The sequence below is a fragment of the Zootoca vivipara genome, chromosome 1, assembly GCF_965207765.1.
Source record: "Zootoca vivipara chromosome 1, rZooViv2.hap1.1, whole genome shotgun sequence".
In the NCBI taxonomy this organism is placed as follows: Eukaryota; Metazoa; Chordata; class Lepidosauria; order Squamata; family Lacertidae; genus Zootoca; species Zootoca vivipara.
The window spans coordinates 73,807,200-73,828,427 of record NC_142582.1 but is presented as its reverse complement, the minus strand read 5'-3'; the positions used below and the strand labels follow the sequence as shown (position 1 = coordinate 73,828,427).

General features: G+C 42.3%; 1 protein-coding gene across 3 annotated transcripts in view; it reads left to right on the top strand.

Annotated features, from left to right (window-relative positions):
- ANO3 (anoctamin 3) overlaps positions 1-21,228 on the top strand; it is a 233,229-nt gene that overhangs the window by 157,043 nt on the left and 54,958 nt on the right. For 2 of the 3 annotated variants that reach the window (XM_035117599.3, XM_088668117.1), the window contains exons 5-7: positions 8,116-8,274; positions 8,823-8,923; positions 15,212-15,256. In XM_035117599.3, coding sequence (XP_034973490.2) covers positions 8,116-8,274; positions 8,823-8,923; positions 15,212-15,256 — 305 coding nt within the window. The remainder of the gene's footprint in view (positions 1-8,115; positions 8,275-8,822; positions 8,924-15,211; positions 15,257-21,228) is intronic. The other variant, XM_060275243.2, reaches the window with a different exon arrangement.

The window sequence follows — 21,228 nt, the reverse complement described above, 5'->3', positions numbered from 1 at the left end:
TAAGCTCGGGGAACTTTCCCAGTCAGCTTCATTTTGTTTCTAGGACGGGCAGGGGATACAATCGTGCATTTTTTGAACAGGCAAGACCACTGAGCTATTCAGAAGGTTAAAGAGCACCTGATCCGACTCAATACACCTTATTATTGGTGCAATCTGACTTAGAAATATATGGACCTTTCCCAAATCACTCCAGCTCACCCAGAGCTGATGCATACCATTTCCAATTACATAGCAACACTTTTAGATTTGCAGTATGTTAGGCATTTGCCTTGTAAGTATACCGAATATTAAGATAAATGTGTGGAATATTGCCTCACAGTCTTCTCATAATCAGAATATGGACCATTTTCCGAGACCAAGTTCAAAGATAGACAAATAGTACATGGTTTTGAGGGCGATCTTTGTTCAGCCTGTGCTGAAATGTTTCCAAGATTCACAGTCCATTTTATCTTTAGTATAGTAAAATGGTATAGTTTGCTATCATTCGGATAGTGTGCAAAGAATAGATTAGAAAATTCACTACTTGCCAGTCTCCTAGTTCTAAATGATCCGTGGACTGAATAGAAAACTGCATCATAAAGCAGAACTGCTCAGCCCCTGAAATAAGTAAAGTAATGAGAATGAAGAGAATATGGGCAAAATGTATCTATATCTATCTGTCTCTTTCTCTGGGGTGGCAGGAGAAAATAGCAAGTTCTGTGGAAAGATTCAAGAAGCATTTAAACATTATAGTATAAACATATTCATTTGCAGAATATGGATAGATATCTTTTCAAAATGAGAGCAGGCATATAAAGTGATACTGAGGACTATCCTAGTTGTTTTTCAAATGTATTTATAAATAATAAATTTGATGCAGCACAAGCAATTTTTTATTTTGAAAGTTTGGCCCAGATAAAAAGTTTGAGAACCACTGAGCTAGAGGCTGCAGAGGTTTCCTTAGTACCAAATCAATTCACCAATCATCCGCTGTTCTGCAGAAAACACTCACAAAACCCAGGATCAGATTCTGATGCATGGCAGGCAAACATATTCCTAAACAACTGTTTTGACACCATGGTATATGTGATTTTCCTCCCAAATTGATGGTCTACCAAAGATTATCTTAACAGGCAGATGGGATCATATTTATTCATCTCATTGCTGCACCATGACAAGCAGAATGCCAAACATCTGTTTTCTGCAACTCGGGATTAGTTAGGCCAGAGGGTCCTGTACCTATGGTACACAACCCCTCCGCTCCGGGAAGAGGAGAGGCTATAGCAGGGAAATGGCTTTGATGCTGCATTTGATTACTTGGTAGTACAAGCTAAAAGGCTATCTGAGAACACCAGTTGCAGATTCTGTTACTGAGTTCATTATCACATATAACAGGAATGGTGGTGTTCCGATCAATAAGTTATAATAAAGAGAACCTCAGCAACATGGGTCTTCTAATGCTGCAACCACCCAGACACTTGCTATTTTTCTTCCCCTATCTGACATGAAGCATATCCAAGAAAGTCCACTTGATCAATAAAGAGCCAAAGGTATATCAAAGCTGTAGAAATCTAATCTACGAAGTGGACCTTTGATATATTGGTCTTTTTTCTTTCTTTCATTCTTTTACTAAGCATTGGACGTAACTTTTCTATTAGGATTAATGTTCAGTCAGGAGTGTGGAACAAAAAACGATTGATTTTTGTAACAGCGACGCCATTGCTCTTACCTCTTACAAAAAGAATAGGAATTCTGCAAATGTCATGCTGGTTCAGGCGGTGTGTACATTTTACTATATTCAATTCCTTTTGTTAGCAGGAGTTCTGCAGTGTTGACATTTTGGAAGCCAAATAAAGGCCTTTCCCAATGACTAAATACATTGCTTTCCCCTTAATGTAATACTTATGCTACCCTTGATTCAGCATCAGCCGTACAATATCTCACCCTCAACTAACAGCCAGGAATAACTGGGCAGCAGGAATAGTGTATATTGTGATACACTTAAAAGGGTGGGGGGGGGGGAGATGTGTGTTACAATGCTGGAGAAGGGCATATTTAATAATGAAAAGAAGGAAATTTACAAAAAGAAAAAGATAGAAGAAGAGGTTCACATAACAGAGGTGGTTCGCTGTGAGAAAGAGTTGACAGCTGTGCTATTTGAGGCTGTCGTGGCCTTCTGTTTCAAAGAACTTATAACCCAATCAAATTAAAAATGTACTGTAGTGCAAAGAAATGCCTTACAATGCTTCAGTGAGACTAAAGATATCTACAAAGATACTATGCCATGCATAAATGTGACTTATAAAACCATCACGTGACTTAATTCAGTATTCCTCTTCTGCCCATCAATTCAATGGTCAGGGTTTGAGAACGATACCACTGAAAATGAGGCTACTTTAAGAATCACATACTGGTTCGTATCTCTGGGCAAATAAACAAAGTTTAAACTTTACAGGCCAATCTGTCACTCTCTCTGGTGTGGCCACACTGTGCCAACCTCTGCATTGCATTGCCCCTTTGCTCCCCAGTAAGTGGTAGCAACCTTGCTGCTGGGCTTAGCTGCCAAGTATCCTGTTTTTCGTGGGAAACCCCTGGATTTCAATCCGTTTCCCGCTGTTCTCCCAAATGGAGAAAAATCACGGAAATCCCCTGGATTTCCTACCTGCCAGGGAGCCTCAATTTTGGGTGCTGCTCTTCCCATGTGTGGGCACTGGAAATCGGGCAGAGTGGCACCGGAAGTCACTTCTACGCATGCCCGGCGGCCAGGCATGCATAGAAGCGACTTCCGGTGCCACTCTGCCCGATTTCCGGTGGCCACACATGGGCAGAGCGGCCCCAGAAGTTGCTTCTACGCAACTTCTGGGGCCGCGCCACTGCTGATCCCGCATTTTTCAGCAAGAGACTTGACAGGTATGCTGCTGGGAAGCTAACACAGTGGGTCTGCCCCACTGGATGTGCTGCTTCTGGTTCACATCCTAATTAGTGTGTTTAAAATGGCAGTCATAGAGTTAAGCATGGTTTTAAATCCCTCTCACTGAACTCATCTGAATACTTTTCCATTTAGATTATGACTATTTTTATTGCTAGCTATTAATGGGAGCCTTGGGGGCCTGATGCTCCACGTTGCTCAATAAATTTTGTTGTTCCATATGATATAGTTCAGTTTGAGTACAACCGAAAAGTAGGACCCTAAGATGGAGATGAGGAAAAACAGGAGACAGCCTTAGAGTTACAACTGATGGATATTTAAGAATGCATCCTATATGCAAACTTATTCCCCGAGTGTGGATCTTGATACAGGTGATATAGCACCATTCCCAATAACATCACCTAACTATAATGACTGAAGTATCATACAAGATGGCATAACTGGCTGCTGCCATAAGCAATAAACATTTTAGTGGCAGGTCACACTTGTTTGCTTAGTTTTGGCGTTGCTCTAATCCAGACACATAGCTCTGGGTACACCACTTGTGAAACAAACAATTTTACCATATTTCATCCACACTCAATGTTACAGTCCCTTAAAGTGTCCTAATTTTCCAGAGACAGTCCCAGGTTTACAGAAGCCATCCCAGTTTCTGATTTGATCCTGGAATGTCCCGTCTTTCCTTAGGATGTCCTTATTTTCAACAGAGAAATGTTGGAAGGTATGGTAAGACCTCCCTGTTTTCATTGGAGAAACGTTGGAGGGTGTGGAGTTATCCAACCCTCAAGCCATCTGAAGGCAGCCCTATATAGGGAGGTTTTTAAATGTTTAATGTTTTATTATGTTTTTATATATATTGGAAGCCGCCCAGAGTGCCTGGGCCAACCCAGTCAGATGAGCAGGGTATAAACAGGAAAATTGTTGTTGTTGAATAGGACTTCCCCATTTTCATGGAGCTTACTTTAAAAAGCTTACTGGTATCAAGAAACAAAATAGCAATTTGTTTTAAAAGTGCAGTGAATTCCTAATCTGCTGTTCATTTCAGACTGCTAAGGTAGAATATACCTCAGTATCATCAACTGCAGTTAATATGAAATATATAAATGGAGTTTGAAGCAAAAGAGAGAGAACCACTAACCCCCTTCTCCTTTATTCGTAGGTCAGACACTGTTTTAAGAAAGAGGATTTATTTATTATTAGTAGTGCTTATAGTGCCTGATGTTCCGATGTTATACTGTGAAAGGCCAACTTAATTTGCAGTAAAGCTTTATAGGAATTATATCAGCAGCAGCTGTATACGATGGGTGCTGAATCAGTGTCCTTGCCCGTCCTTGATATATTCCAAACACTGTATGTGATTTTCCCTACAGAGTTGCAGTGACTTGCTGTTGTTAATACCTCATACAAAGGGAATGTTTCTGAAGAGCTTTGTTATTATTAGTAGTAGTAGTAGTAGTAGTAGAAGCAGCAGTGACCCAAAGTGGCGTGCCAAAATAGTATAAACACTGAAACTGAGCATAACAAACACAACTAAATCTGTATGGGCATATTTTCCCATTAATCTGCAATGGAAAAAGGTATGTTTGAAATTGAAATACATATTTCTGGATGCAGTTTTTCTATACGTTTATAGAAAACTTATTCCCACTCAGTATGCACATTTATAGATTTTTTAAATATCTGAATAATAACTATGTTTTCATTTGAAACATTTGTCTGGAAGGTGTGGATCAAGTCAAGTTTGTATAGAAATTCACAAAGACCTTATGAACATAAGAATAGCCTTCTGGATCAGGCCTGTCTAGTGCCGCATTCTGTTCTCACAGTGGCCAACCAGATGCTTGTGGGAAACCAGAGAGCCCTCTTCTCTCTCTCATGGTTTCCAGCAACTGGTATTCCGAAGCCTTGCTTCCTCCAACTGTGTGGGTAGAGCACAGCCAACATGTCTAGTAGCAATTACTAGTCCTCTCCTTCATTAATTTGTCCAATCCTCTTTTAAAACCATCCAAGTTGGTGGCCATCACTGGCTCTGCACTGCATAAAGTACTTTCTTTCATCTGTCCTAAATCTTCTAACATCCAACTTCTTCAAACTGTGTTCTTCAAGCACCTCTAGATGCATGGTTTTTAGTTGTGTGTTCAGACCCAGAGACTTCCCCCCCCCCCAAAATAAATTCACACTTGAAAATAAATTCACACTTCACAGGGGTTGACCAAACCATTTGAGTCCCTGGATTCCTTTAACGGAATACCCTTCACATAGGGATGGCAAGAGTATTCTCCCATCCCTATCACCTGATCCAGTTCCTATCCGCAACCTTACAAGTTGCGGCAATTTGCTATACAGCAGGCAAAACCCAAATGGCAACAGCCAATCAGCCCAGTGGGGGAAATTCCTGTCGTGCCCCTGTCCCAACGACAGATGACACACAACGTCATAGCAAGGTCAAGCGCAACAAGTCCCTAAATGTAGGAAGAGGTGGGTGGGTGTTCCGATGCACTGACCAAGAGAGAAAGCTCAGGGTCATGTGCATGCGTATATATAGGTCCCTCAATCTGTTTGGACTGTGCCCCATTGGCCAGATTGAACCCAACATCGAGGGACCTACCAATCGGGTGTTGTGGCTGACTAATCTTACCCACCCACAACACAGGTGTTCGGTCTTCAGGTCTCACCACAAAACGTGCCCTCTTTGAGGGAGGACCCAATAAACCAAAGAGTTGTTTCAGTGTTTAGGGCAAGAGATGTAATGTACACTTAAAAATGAGTAGACAGGAAATGTAAAATCAAGGTGGCTGCTCTCTGTACACTTGCCAAAGTGTTAAGGCCCACTGAATTAATTCCCAATGGACAGGGCCGGCCCTACGGCCAGGCTGGGCGGCGCAGAGCACCACGGCGCAGGCCCGCCAGGAGGGCGCCGCGAGCTGCGCCTGCCCGCTGGCCGGCCGGTCTGCCGCACAGCTGCACCCACAGCAACCGTGTTGTGCCTGCCCACCCGCCGCACAGGAGCGCCTGTGGCAGCCGCGTTGCGCCCGCCCACTGCGCTGGGGAACGGGGCAGGGGTGCTGGAGGAATCCGTCGCTCCACAGCACCAGGGGCTCTTAAGACGGCCCTGCCAATGGAATTTACATGCTTAGGACTGCAGTGCCCATAGCCTGAGCAGCAGCTAGTACTAATATTAGTGTTTCTAGTGTTTATATTTGACAATTCTTGGACTGCACTGTGACTTTTGGTTCATAAGCTTTTAGAGAGCATGGCCTAGAGACCAGGCTGTTGCATGATATGCACTTAGGCATAAAATATAGACATATTGCTAGGAACTTGCATATATTAAGAGACATCATGAGCTATTAAAGATATCTGGCAGCTCTATTCTGTAATAGTAATGAGGAGTGACTGCCTTCTGCTACTACATAAACTGTTCCAGCCACTGGCCTTTGTTAGTTAAAACAGAAATGGATATTTTGTTGTTGTTTAGTCGTTTAGTCGTGTCCGACTCTTCGTGACCCCATGGACCATAGCACGCCAGGCACTCCTGTCTTGCACTGCCTCCCGTAGTTTGGTCAAACTCATGTTCGTAGCTTCGAGAACACTGTCCAACCATCTTGTCCTCTGTCGTCCCCTTCTCCTAGTGCCCTCCATCTTTCCCAACATCAGGGTCTTTTCCAAGGATTCTTCTCTTCTCATGAGGTGGCCAAAGTATTGGAGCCTCAGCTTCACGATCTGTCCTTCCAGGGAGCACTCAGGGCTGATTTCCTTAAGAATTGATAGGTTTGATCTTCTAGCAGTCCATGGGACTCTCAAGAGTCTCCTCCAGCACCATAATTCAAAAGCATCAATTCTTCGGCGATCAGCCTTCTTTATGGTCCAGCTCTCACTTCCATACATCACTACTGGGAAAACCATAGCTTTAACTATACGGACCTTTGTCGGCAAGGTGATGTCTCTGCTTTTTAAGATGCTGTCTAGGTTTGTCATTGCTTTTCTCCCAAGAAGCAGGCGTCTTTTAATTTCATGACTGCTGTCACCATCTGCAGTGATCAAGGAGCCCAAGAAAGTGAAATCTCTCACTGCCTCCATTTCTTCCCCTTCTATTTGCCAGGAGGTGATGGGACCAGTGGCCATGATCTTGGTTTTTTTGATGTTCAGCTTCAGACCATATTTTGCGCTCTCCTCTTTCACCCTCATTAAAAGGTTCTTTAATTCCTCCTCACTTTCTGCCATCAAGGTTGTGTCATCTGCATATCTGAGGTTGTTGATATTTCTTCCGGCAATCTTAATTCCTGCTTGGGATTCATCTAGTCCAGCCTTTCGCATGATGAATTCTGCATATAAGTTAAATAAGCAGGGAGACAATATACAACCTTGTCGTAATCCTTTCCCAATTTTGAACCAATCAGTTGTTCCATATCCAGTTCTAACTGTAGCTTCTTGTCCCACATAGAGATTTCTCAGGAGACAGATGAGGTGATCAGGCACTCCCATTTTTTTAAGAACTTGCCATAGTTTGCTGTGGTCGACACAGTCAAAGGCTGTGGATAAATGGATATTTATCACTATGCAAAATGGGGCTGAAAGCTTATGCACAATTACAAGGGAGTAAGTACCATGGAACTCAGATTTCCTTCAGATTCTTTTGTTCATTTCATAATGAGCTGCAGCATACTTTTTTATTTAAAAAATTGTATTTGTAATAGTAATAGTAATAAAAAAATTATTGGACAATTCCCTAAAAAGCCCATCTGTCTTCTGTGAGTTCTCTCCCAGCTCTCACTGCCAGAGCAGTCTTTTTGGTTTTACTTTGCTTACACCATTGTCAAAATCCACCAGTGATACTGTGGTCGCACCCTGCTTTGCAAATCCTGCATTGAGTGGGGATTTGGACCAAATAACTCCCAAATGCCCTTTGAACTCTACAATTATATCATGTCAGAAAAGTACCCCCTTTTTCTGTGAGTTTGCAGTGCCCGCTCAAAATTCCATGTATTTGTGTGTGTTTTTGTCTGCAGCATACTTTTAAAAAAGTCTTCTAGGTTTGGCCATCAGGGCTTAATTTTATCATCTGGGCAAAGTGAATTTGTAGGCCTCCCTTTGTCACTTATCCATGCCCATAGCATTCCTTTAAAAAAATCTTCTGGACTATGATACTATGTTTAAACATCTCTTCCCCCCCCACCCCCCACTTTTTGTCTTTATTTTTCTTTCAGAATGACATGAGCGCCCTAGCAACATCAGGTCTCTTCTTCAAGGATGGCAAAAAACGTATTGATTACATTTTGGTCTATAAAAAGTCCAGTCTACAAATAGAGAAACGGAGCACTTTTGAAAAGAACCTTCGGGCAGAAGGACTGATGTTAGAAAGAGAGGTATGTTACATTTTCCACCTTTCTGCAGAGACTTATTCTGAATAGAAGAAACACATCTTTAGTGCCATCTGAGGCTGTGTTCGCACAGCAGTTTATTCTGTTTTCAGTTCCACATTAAGATCCACATTATATTTGAGCTTCCACATGATGTCAAAACCACTTCTGTGGAACAGTGGGTTGCTAAGAACCCATAGAAGCATGCAGAGGCATTCAGTGGGGGGCAGGAGGACATAAGCACTACAAAAGGAATTTCTGGAAGGGGTCCAGCTCATATGTTACACCTGCCCACATTAAGAGAGGGCCGGCCGTACCCCTTCCACAGGTGAGCCTTGTTCTCAAGACACTAATGGCCTCATCCTTGAAGATGGCTTAGATAAGAGAGCTGACCTCTTCTGTTCAGACAGCTGTGTTTAGTCCCAGCTGCAGTGCATAGCAAGCTGAAATTTCCATAGCCACAGGGATCAAACTTTAAAGGCCAAGTTTGACACAAAAGTCAGTGCCCACCTGGATTTGGAACATTAATCAATTCTATCTGGTTACTTTTTCAGCCAGCTGTTACAAACCATGATATTATGTTTGTTAAAATTCATTGTCCTTGGGATACATTGTGCAAATACGCTGAAAGAATGAACATCAGGATGCCTTTCCGGTAATATGAAATATTTCATTTTTTTTAAAAAAAATTGTTTAGCCAGTTTATGTTGGTTTGTTTTGTTTGTTTTTTTGTTTATGCATGTATTAATGAAATATGCTTTACCAGATTTTATTTTTATTTTTACGGTCGTGCTTCCATAAGTTTTCTTGAAAATATGGTTGTTTTCTAGAAATATATGATACATCTGTATGTGATGTTACAGTGATCATGATCACAGTTATTTTATTAATTCAGAGAAGGTGTGGCAATGTTGGACTAAAACCTGGTAGACCGGGGTTCTAATCCACACTTAATGAAGCTTACTGAGTGACGTTAGGCCTGTCACTGTCTCTTAGCCTATCTCATAAGATTGTTCTGAGGATAAAATGGGGGGTGGGGGGAGAAACCACCTTGAGCTCCTTGGAGGAATGGTGAGACATAAATGAAATATGAATTAATATTTGCAAGGACATCAATAGTTTTAGAAATAGAGTCTTTCTACTGTTAGATCTCTAGAGATGGATTCAGATCGTTATTTGTTCTGATAACTGACCTAATGAAATGTTCATGGTACCATGTGTGGCTGGGATATGTGACCAGTCCTTGAATACTCCAAGTTTAAAGACACATGGCAAAATCTCAGCCCACCCATTTTTTTAAAAGTGGGTGGAGTCTAGATTGCTTTGGGAGATAGAGCTAGTCTAGTTGTTAGTCAAGGGACCCAGGTGGCGCTGTGGTTAAACCACTGAGCCTAAGGCTTGCTGATCAGAAGGTCGGCGGTTCGAATCCCTGCGACGGGGTGAGCTCCCGTTGCTTGGTCCCAGCTCCTGCCAACCTAGCAGTTCGAAAGCACGTCAAAATGCAAGTAGATAAATAGGAACCGCTACAGCGGGAAGGTAAACGGCGTTTCCATGTGCTGCTCTGGTTTGCCAGAAGCGGCTTTGTCATGCTGGCCACATGACCTGGAACCTATACGCCGGCTCCCTCGGCCAATAATGCGAGATGAGCGCGCAACCCCAGAGTCGGTCACGACTGGACCTAATGGTCAGGGGTCCCTTTACCTTTACCTTTTAGTTGTTAGTCATGGCTAACTTAATTCCCATGAATTTCAGTAGGAATTAATAGTAAACAAGGTGTATAGACATTCTTCCTCATGCTTACACTGTGTGTGTGTTTGTGTGTGTGTAAGGAAATCATGCAACACTGTCCACACACATCTCAAAACTGATAAGATTGTTAACCCTGCCCCGTCTTCTGAGGCTGTGAATTTGGTGACAATGAGAAAGGGCCCTGAGTACTTATTTATCTACTCTGCTGTTCAGCCAAAAAGGCTTTCCTACACTCGGGCTTAGAAGCTCAAAGAAACACAACACAATAGAAAACAAAGAGGAAGGGTAAAATCAAGTTCAGGCACCAGTTCTTAAAGTTATTCCAGTGTACAGCTGTTCACACATCTGCCTCTTCTTCATAGTTAAGGACCCCAGTGGGGCTGTGAATCTGCAACATGTTAGTTAGAGCTTCAACAAGCTGGTCAGCACCAAAAGCGAGTCACCACTTTCTGCTTCTTTCTCTACCCTTCCATGTCCACAGAAAATAGGCCCTACCTATTCTAGGAGGGAGCTAGGATTGGCCAAAGGACTCCCTCCTCCGCAATGGAAACCCCCATTACACCCATTGAAGGTATAGGCTGTGTGAGGGCTACCAGAAATGCTGTCCTTTCATCGGGAGCTGGCACAAGGCATCAAAATGGGGTGAAACAGGGCCAGCCAGGAACCTGGATTTATAGATGAGGGGTCTAATCTGGGCCTCTTTGTTTGCACCAGCCTGGAGCTGGTACAGTAGGCAGGGGAACTGCCAGCCCACCTCACTTTCCACTCTAACTGGTGGGGGTCAACAGGGCTTTGGATACAGTCAAAGCTTTGCTGCTCCAGTTGTGCTCAGGGCTGGGTTAGGATTTCTCTCCCTGTATCTATAATTTGCAGATTTTTGAAGACATAGGGTTTTCTAGCTCCAACATTGATCTCAGCAATGTCAGTATCTAAAGTGCAGGTACCTTCACTGCTGGCTGAACCCATTCCCCTTGGTAGCTGTTTACCTGCAAAGTGCGGGAGAGAATTCTCAGATATTTTGTAATGACTTTGATGACGCAAAGCAGGGAGATGCAAAGTACTGTCTGCCTAATTTAAGCTAGTGTACAGGCATCCCCAAACTGCGGCTCTCCAGATGTTTTGGCCTACAACTCCCATGATACCTAGCTAACAGAACCAGTGCTCAGGGATGATGGGAATTGTAGTCCAAAACATCTGGAGGGCCGAAGTTTGGGGATGCTTGCTATTGCAGATGTGAAAATCAGCAGAGGAAAAAGAAGCCAAACTGACTGTTTTCCACATTCCACTGCCACTTGCAACAATTATAGATTCACATAAAGACCGCACAATTTGAATTCAAGTTTCCGCCTTGGATCTGATGACGTTGCACACTACCAGATGAATGAGGCCCTCTAGGATCATCACATGCAAAACTCTCTTTAGCTACAAGCTTCTGAAACTTAAATAACCCAAACTGCTTCCCCTCACCCGGCTCCCATTTAATCCAGTTTAATCCCTAAGGAGCAAAGCAGGATAGTTATAGCTGCTGACTCAAGCAGATTGGCTGCAGTCCAGAGCCCATTTACTCCAGAGCAGTAGTATTAAACTCAGTGTGATTCTTCCAGAATTGAATGGGTTATGGATGAGACCAATTGTCAGAAAATGAGCCATCAGTTCAAAAAAGACAGCAAATCATTTTCAGCAAGTGACTACAATGGTCGTCAGCAATCCTGTAAACAATTTGGTATTTTTATCATACTTACTTCAGTAATGGGAGAATGGGAACAAAAGTAAAACAAGGAAACTCACAATGAAAGTGTTTGAATGCAGGGCTTGCTCTTAGAAGTCTTTCCTGCTTTGATCTATGAGGAACTTTTTGTACAATGTGAGCTGTTTCATGCATATGGAAGAGCACAAAAAGTAACACTTTGGTGACTAATCCAGCAGCTTTTATGCTTTAAAAGCTGTCCGCGCTTAAGAGCCTGTGCAACTCACTGTGTGACCTTGGATTAGTCTTTCTCCCAGGGTGTTTTGAAACTCTGACCACCTGGGAGGATGCATCCATGTCAGCTCTCTGTACACAGTCAAGAATCCCAATCCACTTTCAAATGTCAGCCTCAAGGAATTGGAGGTGCTGCCCTCAGAGTGCAGGATGTCAGGAACAAGGCTATCAGGCATGGTCTACTGCCCCTTTCACATCTTAGATGTCTGCACGGAGGCATCTGAACACCCCTTAGGACAGCAGTCAAAATGAAGACTGTGCTATGGTGTTATCTGAGAATTTTCCATCATCTTCTTTCAAAGGACTCATATGGAAAACTAGCCATTCACAATACAATGACTTGTTGCCTTTACATCAAAGAGACTATTGTCCCATGTTTTGAACTGTAGGGAGATTTGTTTGTTTGTTTGGGCCAATGGATTTCCAACCTGTCCACCATAAGATTCCAAGGCACATTACAACAATATAAAAATGCTGCATTTAAATCAGTTTAGAACAATGACTTCCTGCTACTTCTGATTCTTCCTCCTTGCTCTTACTATAGTTGCCTGCTTCTACTTCTTCTTCCTTCCTCCTTTTTTCTGCCTATTTTCTTCCAACTTTCCACTATTCCCACCTTTGTGCATCAAAAGCCTTTGGTGACTATATCTGTGCAACCATGATTCAGACCAGCATTAGCTTATTCATGTGAAGGGGCTGAAGCCATGCTGCTGGCCCCACACCTGATTTCCTGGCCCAACTCCTTAAGTTCCATGCCTTGAGCAGCTGAAGAATGAGGGCCTATGCAGATGGACTTCTATGCAATCTGAATTCCCTGTGCACTCAGAATTCAAAACCATACAGCAGCTTACACTTATAGAACGCTACACACGTAGGCCTCCCCACATCAGACAGATGTGTGGACATTGCCGGGGGGAGAAGATAACAGTGTGACACTGTGCATGGTGCCTGCAGAATGGCTTCTTCTGCTCCTTCTTCACATCAGTATTGCATAATGGGGTCCGAGAAGGAAAATACTGTGTGCGACACAATGGCGTAGCTAGCTGCTCGGGTGCCCAGAGCGGCGCATGCACCCTGCACCTGGGGGCAAAACGAGCCTCCCATGGGGGTGGGGCGAACCAGGGCAGGGTGCACTGTGCAAAGCCTCTCCGCTGCCTCACCCTCAGCTGTAGGGCAGCTGAGGGAGAGGTGGTGGGAAGATGCAAGCCCCACGCTGCTGTTTCAGGCAGTGTGGAGCCTGCAGTCACCCAAGCCAGGATAGATGTGTGGCTCGGGCATATTACTGGCCCTGCGGTAAGTGCCGGTCCCTGCGGTGTGGCGCCCGGTGCCAGCTGCGTTTTGTTGTGTTTGTTGACTGAACTAAAAAGTTTCGTGCGCACCCCCCTTTATTTTTTAAAAAACTCATATTTTTGCCATTTTGTCACCCCCCTCTGTGATGACACCCAGGGCGGACCGCATCCACCACACACACCTTTCTATGCCACTGTTGTAACAGATTCCATGCCCATTATGCCAACAGGGATAGGGAAAAGGTTCATTCAGGACTCCAGAGCTGAGAAGCAACAGGTTTCCAAGTCAGCTTGAGATTGTTCAGACAGCTGCAGGCCACCTGAATTGCTAGTTGCCCTTGCCCATCTCCTTATCTCTAATTTGATAGCCTGGTCCAATGGACCAAGCCAGCAAATGGCACAGATGCAAGTGCCTTTTGCAAGCTAAACTGGAGAACTCTCTGTAGGAAGGGTGGGAACTGGGACACAGATTAAATTAAACTGAGCAGATGTTATTTGTCAAGAAGACATGGACTGCCTTGCTTCACTTGCCATTAAAGCTGCTTATTTCTGGGGAAGAGTGTTGCACAATTGGATTGCTGTTCTTGGCTGATAAATGGCTCGTAGGATGACAAAAAGAAAGATAGGAAGAGGTAGTCTCTTCCTTCCTAATGTACAAAACCCCCTTTTCAGCTCTGCTCTGCAGAGATGGGTCTGACCGACGAGGGCATCAGTCTTCAGCACTGGCAGCTGGTCTCACCACAGAATTTAAGCTAGATGAGAGCCCAGACATGGTAAAATAGATAAATTGTCCTTTCTTCAGTTCTGAGCTCCATATACTCTATGATTCACTGTCCCTCTATCTGTTACATTTATATTCCATCTTTAGTTTTTTTTAAAAAACCCACATAAGGTAGCAAGCAATGAAATCCAAATAGAAAATAACTGATTGACATAATAAAGAATCAATACCACAGCAAAACTGTATAAAATCGCATAAAATGAAAAGTTTTAAATGCCCCAAATTGAAACATAATTAAATTAAAAATATGCATTAGGCTATCCAACTTGGTTGTACTCAGAGTAGACCAACATAAATTAATTGACTGAAGTTAGTCATTAATTTCAATCAGTTTATTCTATGAAAAGCATATCAGATTCAATCCATCTGTCATTTTTGTGCTTATTTTTAAGTGTGATTTGGTCTAAATAAAATCTATGATTTGAATTCTGCTAGACTTTGTCCATCCTTCCAGCTAAGTAGCAGCATCAGTGGGGGTATTTTTTTTTAAAAAAAAGCTATTAATTAGTATAAGGCAGAATTCCAATATTACAAAGAAACTATGAAGTTTGTGTTTACAGTGTGCCTTGTGAATAGTGCTCTCTCTCTCTCTCTCTCTCTCTCTCTCTCTCTCTCTCTCTCTCTCTCTCTCTCTCTCTCTCTCTCTCTCCCCTCAGTGAAAATTGCAGAGATAATTGCATGACTTATTTTTTAAAAAAACAACTCAGGCATTATTGTAGTCATTTAAGGGTAGCAAAAAAATATTGAAATAGAAAAGCAATCCCTTCCAGTTCCTTCATACAGCCATCTGCTGTCCACAGTTGTGTGCAAAATATCAGCTGATATAATGACAATAACATTAAGAAATCAGTGTGCAAATGAATGGGGAAAGATCCATAGTCTCTGAGCTTTCTGAAGCTGTAACTTCTTAGTGCATGTTAAATCTTTAAAGTAGCTAACTATACTATCAATATGTACTATAATTTTAACCAAGGTTTTCAAAGTTAATGATTTTAAAGATATTTCATTGCCTTTAGAACTGTGATTTGTTCCACCTTTATTTTGTAAAGCTGCTTGTGACAAAACACTATGGTCTGTTTCCTAAGTCTGCTTCCTTCTCCTTTGTATGCGACTGTTCTCAGATTATTTCTGCTATTCTTTCAGGAAAAAATGTTATTACACTGACTGGAGGAGCAAAACCATGGGCAGGTTGGTGGGTGATATGTAGCTATTCATTTTGCCAGATAGTCACCCTGCTTAAAACCAATCCATCCTAGCAGTTGTAAATTTATCACAGAGGACCTTAAACAAGTTAATGAAAGCAGTAGACCTTGGCTGGTTGTATGTGTATGTGGTGGTGTTGCTTTAAAAAAAGATGGGGTGTGTGATTATTCTTACAAAAAGATGGCGTCATCCAAGACTCTGAAAGATCTTTCGGAAACCCTCTATTTTGACACTATCATGGAGTCAGATCCTGCAAATGGTGCAGAATCTTGCAGAAGATTACTTTCCTGTAGTCTGCGCGCACGCACACACACACACATATGAAGCCCTCTATGCTCACATAAAAGCCTCCCCAGGGAGGAAACACTGGGTGTGAACAGAGCAGCACTCATGCAATATGTCTCCATCCAATTTTGGCCAGTTCATCCCTCCCCCAGTAGCCCCCTCCCCTTCCTACACCATTCAGGAGGGAGCCTCAACTCTCCAGAAAGCTCAACAGGGGAAGGAGAGGATGCAAAAGACTTCTTCAACCAGCTTCCTTCTGCCCACAGCTCTCAGGATCCAACCCACCATCTTTCTTAGTCCTGCTGCCTAAGAACTGTTTTCTGTACACAAAGCATGAAGTTTAACACAATGGACCAGTGCTGTGCTGAAAAATTCTCTATGTGTATGCGCGCTCTCTATTACCCATCAATTAATGAAAAAAGATATTGAATTCAAAAATGATCAAAGGCACAGGAAACATTGGGTGAAATTCTTGTGTGTGGTTGCAGGTTACATAAATCTCGTGAATGCTTACATAATTTTGAGGTGAGTAGCCTTCCTTTCGTTCTGGAAATCATCTTACTGGTGGTTTGCACTCTGCAGCCTTCCTGGAGGTCTGTTCCTCAATTATCCCAAGACATCATTAGATAAAGCATCCTCCAGATCTGAACATTCAATAGCAACACCCTGAAATATTTTATTGTGTAAATTTACAACTGCTTATCTCCTCTCCCCAGTCATGCACGTGCTTGCTTTGCATCAAATACATTACAAATACATACATAGATACATAAAAATATAGTTTGTTTTGTATGGCATGTGAATTGTAATAGGGTTTCCCCATTCATCCTAAACATCCAGACATGGAGATATATTCCTGTTGTATTAACAACTATTACTTACCTGGATTATGGTTTAGTTTGTTTCCAATGGAGCTGTGGTGGCAAATTTTAAAGATAATGAAATCATGATGCCTAAGTGTACTGGTGGTTTCTTTTTGTTAACATTGTTCTATAAAGCTCTTGATTCTCAGTGTGAGGCAGAACTCCCAAAGGATAATCACAGTCAGATGAAATTCTCCTTGACCTTTCTCAGTTCCAGAGCCACAGCCACATGGGGCCTGGCCCCCTTTGAAATATTCAAGCTACCCTTTCTGAATTTTAAGCTTTCACATTCACTTCAATGTGTTTTTTTTTCTGTGGAGAAAAGGATTGAGGCAATATTACACTCAGTCAAGAAAAAATAAGAGGTAAACACCGGGTGAAATTAATAGGGCTGATCAATTAAAGGAGGTTGATTAACCACACATGTTTTAGTCTATTAATCTATTTGGCATATTTGCATAAATTTGCATAAATACCTCTGAAGCATACGTAAGAAAAGCCCTACTGAATCAGACCAAAGGCCTACTTAGTCAAGTACTTTGCAGTCACTGTGGCCAACCAGATGTCTATGGAAAACTCACAAGCAGAACATTAGTACAACACCACTCTCCTGCTCATAATCCCCAGAAACTGCTCTTCAGAGGCACAAGGTCTCTGATCTTGGAGGACTCATATAGTAATCATACCTAAGTAGCCAATGATAGTCCTACCCACCATGAAGTTAACTCCTTACCGCACCTTGTGGTGTCAAATTTATCTTGACAAAAATGGCTGGTGGTTGTGTGGATAGCCTGGCCCTGAGGTGAACCTGTACACACTGTTGTGAGGTAATAATCCAAATTGGTTTAACCATAAATAAGCCAACAAAATTTGAAACCAACCTTCCCCCACTTTCCCACCAAAAATAATCCAAGTACTGTATCCTTGTTTCATCTTAAGGCCAGTTCATTTGATTTAACTGTTGTGGCAACATTTATGAACTGTTTACCAAGTGAAAAGATGTCCACCAGCTTGGGGATGATGGAAGCCTACTGCTCACTATAGCCGATCTGGAATGTGCATTCTACACAACCATCTTATTACTTTGGCCATAAACTAGTGGAATCAGTCTCCATGGGCAATTTGGCTTTCCTTGTGATATCTTGGGAGGCATTAAAGAGTTGCCAATGCTTGTGGTTCTTTCCTTTTATATCGAACAGGACCAACCCTCTGCCCTCACAGGGCTGTTTCTTGTTTTCTTACTATATCTTTAGTCAATGAGTTTAGGAAGGTCTTCTCTTTGGTATTGGTATTCTCATCTGATATTTGTATATGTATCACACATCCTACTTGCAAAAATTGCGCCCTAACTTTAAAATGCAAATGTGAGAAGTGACTTAAAGGTGATTAATTTGACATTAGTAGCCTTTTATACTGAATGTTATGCACCAGGAACATATTCCACTCACTTACATTATGCAACCATTTTCCATCATGTGTCCTTTTGTACTCATTTGCATGTCATTATTAAAATGTTAACGTCATTTTAAAAAAAGATATATGCAGTTTTTGTTGCCCTGGGCTGCTTTGGGAGGAAGAGTGAGCCATGAAATAAATAAATAAATTTGTATTTTCACTGCAAATAATGATATTTTGTAGCCTCTAAAAGTTAACCAATTTGCAGCAGTGCAAACAAATGAGCTAATTTTGTTAAATCGTTAATGCATTATGTTGTTATGATTACCATTTACACATTTCAATTATCTTGGTCATATTTATTTTCAATACATGCAGAATTGCATGTTTTGGTCTCTTAGGTTTGGTTTAATTTTATATATAAATGATTGTTATGACCTTCTGGTTAAACTGAATTCATTCATACGTGAATCATTATATGAATCAATGTCTACAAGTAAACATACGGTGCAGTGAGCAATAATGTATGAAATGCAATGCAGAGAGCAATGATATCTATGGGTGCAATGTGGCCTTTTTAAAAGTCAATAAGGGTTTGGAAAAAGATTTTAATGAGATGTAGATAGCATCTTATGCCAATGCAAATAAGATCACTTTCAGGACCCGATATTGAATTTTAGTGAAAGATTGCATTCCTTTTGTATTTAAATGGAAATTTTGCCTGGTTCAGTGATTCTGGGGTGTACTCTTCATTATTTGAAATTATATCTTTCATTACCCCCAGTGAATTTATTAAGAGTGATGGCCCATTACAGCAAAGAAGTGTTACTGTTTATTTGTTGCACTGATGTGCCAGTTGTACCTTATAAAGATAAATAAGTCATTCTGTTAAAAAAGGACTGTCTAGAGTTCAAGAGAACAGCAGATTCAGACCAGCACTGAATAACAACATAGTGAGGGCAAGATATATGCAGAAGCAGGTATCTCTGCATACGTCCCCTGACAGAGTTGGGTACCTCCCCTCTCCCCACCCTTTACTCTGTGCACATTGTCTCCACTACTGGGTGACTGCAACCAGCACTTTGATCTTGGATGTGTTTTCCCCGACATTAGATCAGAAATGCAATTCATTGTAAACAAGTACAAAGTGCTGCACGTCAGGGCAAAGTAAATAAATAAATTTTAATTTCACATACATGGTCATGGGGTCTGAACTTGCAGCGACTGACTAAGAACGAGATAGCTTGATGAAGATCATCATCATCATCATCATTTTTAATTTGTATACCGTCTTTCTATCTTACAATACCCAAGGCGGTTTACAAGCTGAAGAAACAAAAAAAAAAAATGTACATCTTATAACAATCTAATGTAATAGTAAATGTGATAATAAAACAAAACTTTTAAATAAGCAACCTACATCAAAGAAGTAACATTCAACAAGATGTCAACCGAGTGTGCAGCAGCTGAGAAAAAGCCGAATTCTATGCCGGGGATCATTAGAAAGGAATGGGAAATAAAACTGACAAATTGTGTGAGTGCATTTGGAATACCCTGTACCCTTCTGGCCTTTGCCTTACCTCAAAAAGCATACATTAAGCCTGCAACTTACATGGGGGTTGCATTCTGGAGATGACACCTAAAGCCAAATTTGGGTTGAATTGCAGGTGGGATTGCCCAAATCTTTCTTCCTGGATGCCCACCCACCTCTTTATTTTATTTTATTTTTTATTTGCCAAGTGCGTAAAGCTGAATGTGCAGGAGTTAAATGTTTGTGTAAGTTGTGGGCTTGCTGTACTGTAGAGTTGAAAAAGGTTCAGAAAAGGCTACCAAAATGACTGAGGGGGTGAAGCGACTCCGAGGAAAGGTTGCAGCATTTTGAGAGTTTTTCGTTCCGAGAAAAGGCGAGTAAGAGAGGAAATTATGCATGACATGGAGGTAGTGGATAGAGAAAAGTTTTTCTCCTTCTCTCTCATAACTTGTGGGCGTCCAATTAAACTGAATGTTGAAAGAGTCGGGGCAGATGAAAGTCCTTTTTCGTGCAGCACATAATTAAACTATGGAAATCACTCCCACAGGAGGCAGTGATGGCCACTAACTTGGGTGGCTTTAAAGAGGATTAGACAGATTCAAGGAGGATAAGATTATTACTGGCTACTAATCACAATAGCTATGCTCTGCCTCCACAGTCAGAGATGGCAATGCTTCTGAATACTAGTTGCTGGAAACCACAGGAGGGGAGAGGGCTCAAGCTCAGATCATGCCTGCAGATTTCCTATCAGTTCCTGATTGCCCACCATTGGAACAAGATGCTGGACTAGATGGGCCACTGTTCTAGATGCTCTTATTTCTCAACACCCACAGTGCATCTCCACTTCAGAAGCAGCAGCAACAGCTGAACATGAGAGAATCCGATGGAGCTCTGTGGTGACAAGAGCAGGCCAAACCTGTGGTTCCTCTTCATAACACATCAAGAGGCCTGTAATTTGGCCCTCGAGAAAAGATCAATATTTGGAGAAAGATTGTTTTATGCATTACATTTGTATATTTTATTGATTTTTGCAAACCACCCAGGAGAGACTTTGGTCAACATGTGAAATAATTCAAATAAATACTACAAGATAGATCTAGTCTAATATCCTGTCTTGTGTAGAGACATATCACTAACAAACCAAATAGAGTCAAAGAATGTAAAATGCAGATGACTCTGTTTTTATTTTGCTACAATGTTTTGTCACAGGCCCTACAAATTCATTCTATTGCAGCTTACAAATATGGGTTGGAGTGGGATGTTTAGTGAACAGGTATAATGGAAACACAGCTATTATATTTAAAGCCCTAAATGGCCTCGGTCCAGTATACCTGAAGGAGCATCTCCACCTCCATCATTCTGCCTGGACACTGAGGTCCAGCACCGAGGGCCTTCTGGCGGTTCCCTCGTTGCGAGAAGCCAAGTTGCAGGGAACTAGGCAGAGGGCCTGTCTTCTCGGTGGTGGCGCCTACCCTGTGGAACGCCCTCCCAACAGATGTCAAAAAGGAAAACAACTACCAGACTTTTAGGAGACATCTGAAGGCAGCCCTGTTCAGGGAGGCTTTTAATGTTTAGTAGATTATTGTGTTTTATTCTTCTGTTGGAAGCTGCCCAGAGTGGCTGGGGGGACCCGGCCAGAAGGGCACCAGGGGCAGAGAGCAGGTGGGGGCATGGCTGACGCGAGTCCCGGGGGTGTGGGGGCGTTGCCAGCAGGCGCATGGCTCACATCCTGGGGGTGTGACACGCTGCCTGTGGGGGTGTGGCGCCCAGCACGGGGGAGGCAGCCACAATGGCACCCCACCGGGATCATGGTGCCTGGAGCAGTGCGCTCCCCCCGCCCCCTCTTCCTCCGCCAGTGCCTCATTGTATATTTCACCTCAGAC